This window comes from Octopus bimaculoides, chromosome 20, assembly GCF_001194135.2.
Source record: "Octopus bimaculoides isolate UCB-OBI-ISO-001 chromosome 20, ASM119413v2, whole genome shotgun sequence".
Lineage (NCBI taxonomy): Eukaryota > Metazoa > Mollusca > Cephalopoda > Octopoda > Octopodidae > Octopus > Octopus bimaculoides.
The window spans coordinates 40,040,924-40,042,084 of NC_069000.1; the positions used below are offsets into that span (position 1 = coordinate 40,040,924).

Consider the following 1,161-nt stretch of genomic DNA (forward strand, 5'->3'; position numbering starts at 1 on the left):
GGATGCCCTTCCTAACGCCAACCACTCAGAGAGTGTAGTGGGTGCTTTTACGTGTCACCCGCACGAAGGCCAGTCAGGCAGTACTGGCAATGGCCACGCTCAAGATGGTGTATTTTATGTGCCACCTGCACAAGAGCCAGTCCAGGGGCACTGGCAACAATCTCGCTCGAAAATCCTACGAAGGCCAGTCCGGCGGTACTGGCAACGGCCATGCTCAAAATGGTGTATTTTGTGAAAATAACCTGAACTCTAAAGTTTTAATTTCAGTTATGTTGGGTCGATTTACCAATTCTACCATTAATGTTTTTCTTTGTCTCTTTGCAGTGGCCATTTGACCAACGGCTCTATGTCTTGTATCGTGTGGTGGTTGCTATGGGATTCATCGCTTGGATTATTGCTGATGTCATTGACGAAACAGAGAAATTTTACAAAGACCGTTTTTGGATCTGGTTTATTTTCGCAACCAATTGGAGCTTCGTTCTACTTACCCTCACAACAATTGTTGAGGCCATATGCTGCACTTATTACTGCGTAGCAGCGCGTGGTCTGCTGGGTGAGTACTTTGAGCTTGCTATTGTTGTTGTTGTTGTTGCATTTGTTGATGCACATGTTATGTGTATGGCTGTGTGGAGGTGTGTGGCTTAGTGGTCAGGGCGTTGGACTCATGATCGTAAGATTGTGGTTTCGATTCCTGGACTGGGCTATGAATTGTGTTCTTGAGCAAAACACTTCATTTCACGATGCTCCAGTCCACTCAGCTAGCAAAAATGAGTAATCTTGTGAGGCACTGGCGTCCCATCCAGGTGGGGAATACATACTCCATGAAACCAGGAAACCAGCTCTTATGAGTCAGTATGACTCGAGAAGGTAACTTTGCCTTATTTGTGGAGGCACGTGGCTTAGTGGTTAGGGTGTTGGATTCGTGATTGTGAGATTGCAGTTTCAATTCCTGGACCAGGCAACATGTGATAGTGAGGGTTCCAGCTGATAATAGGTGTTCTAACTGATAATGTGTTCAGGTTGATAGTACGTGTTCTGGTTGACAATATGTGTTTGAGCTGATAATGTATTTAGGCTGATAGTATGCATTCAAGGTAATAATATATGTCCTGGCTGATAATATATGTTCTCACTAATAGAATGTGTTCATGCTGATAGTAT

General features: G+C 44.3%; 1 protein-coding gene across 3 annotated transcripts in view; it reads left to right on the top strand.

The window, feature by feature from the left end:
* LOC106870451 (protein rolling stone) overlaps positions 1 to 1,161 on the top strand; it is a 123,399-nt gene that overhangs the window by 55,871 nt on the left and 66,367 nt on the right. For all 3 annotated transcript variants that reach the window (XM_052975228.1, XM_052975227.1, XM_052975229.1), the window contains exon 2: positions 325 to 553. In XM_052975228.1, coding sequence (XP_052831188.1) covers positions 325 to 553 — 229 coding nt within the window. The remainder of the gene's footprint in view (positions 1 to 324; positions 554 to 1,161) is intronic.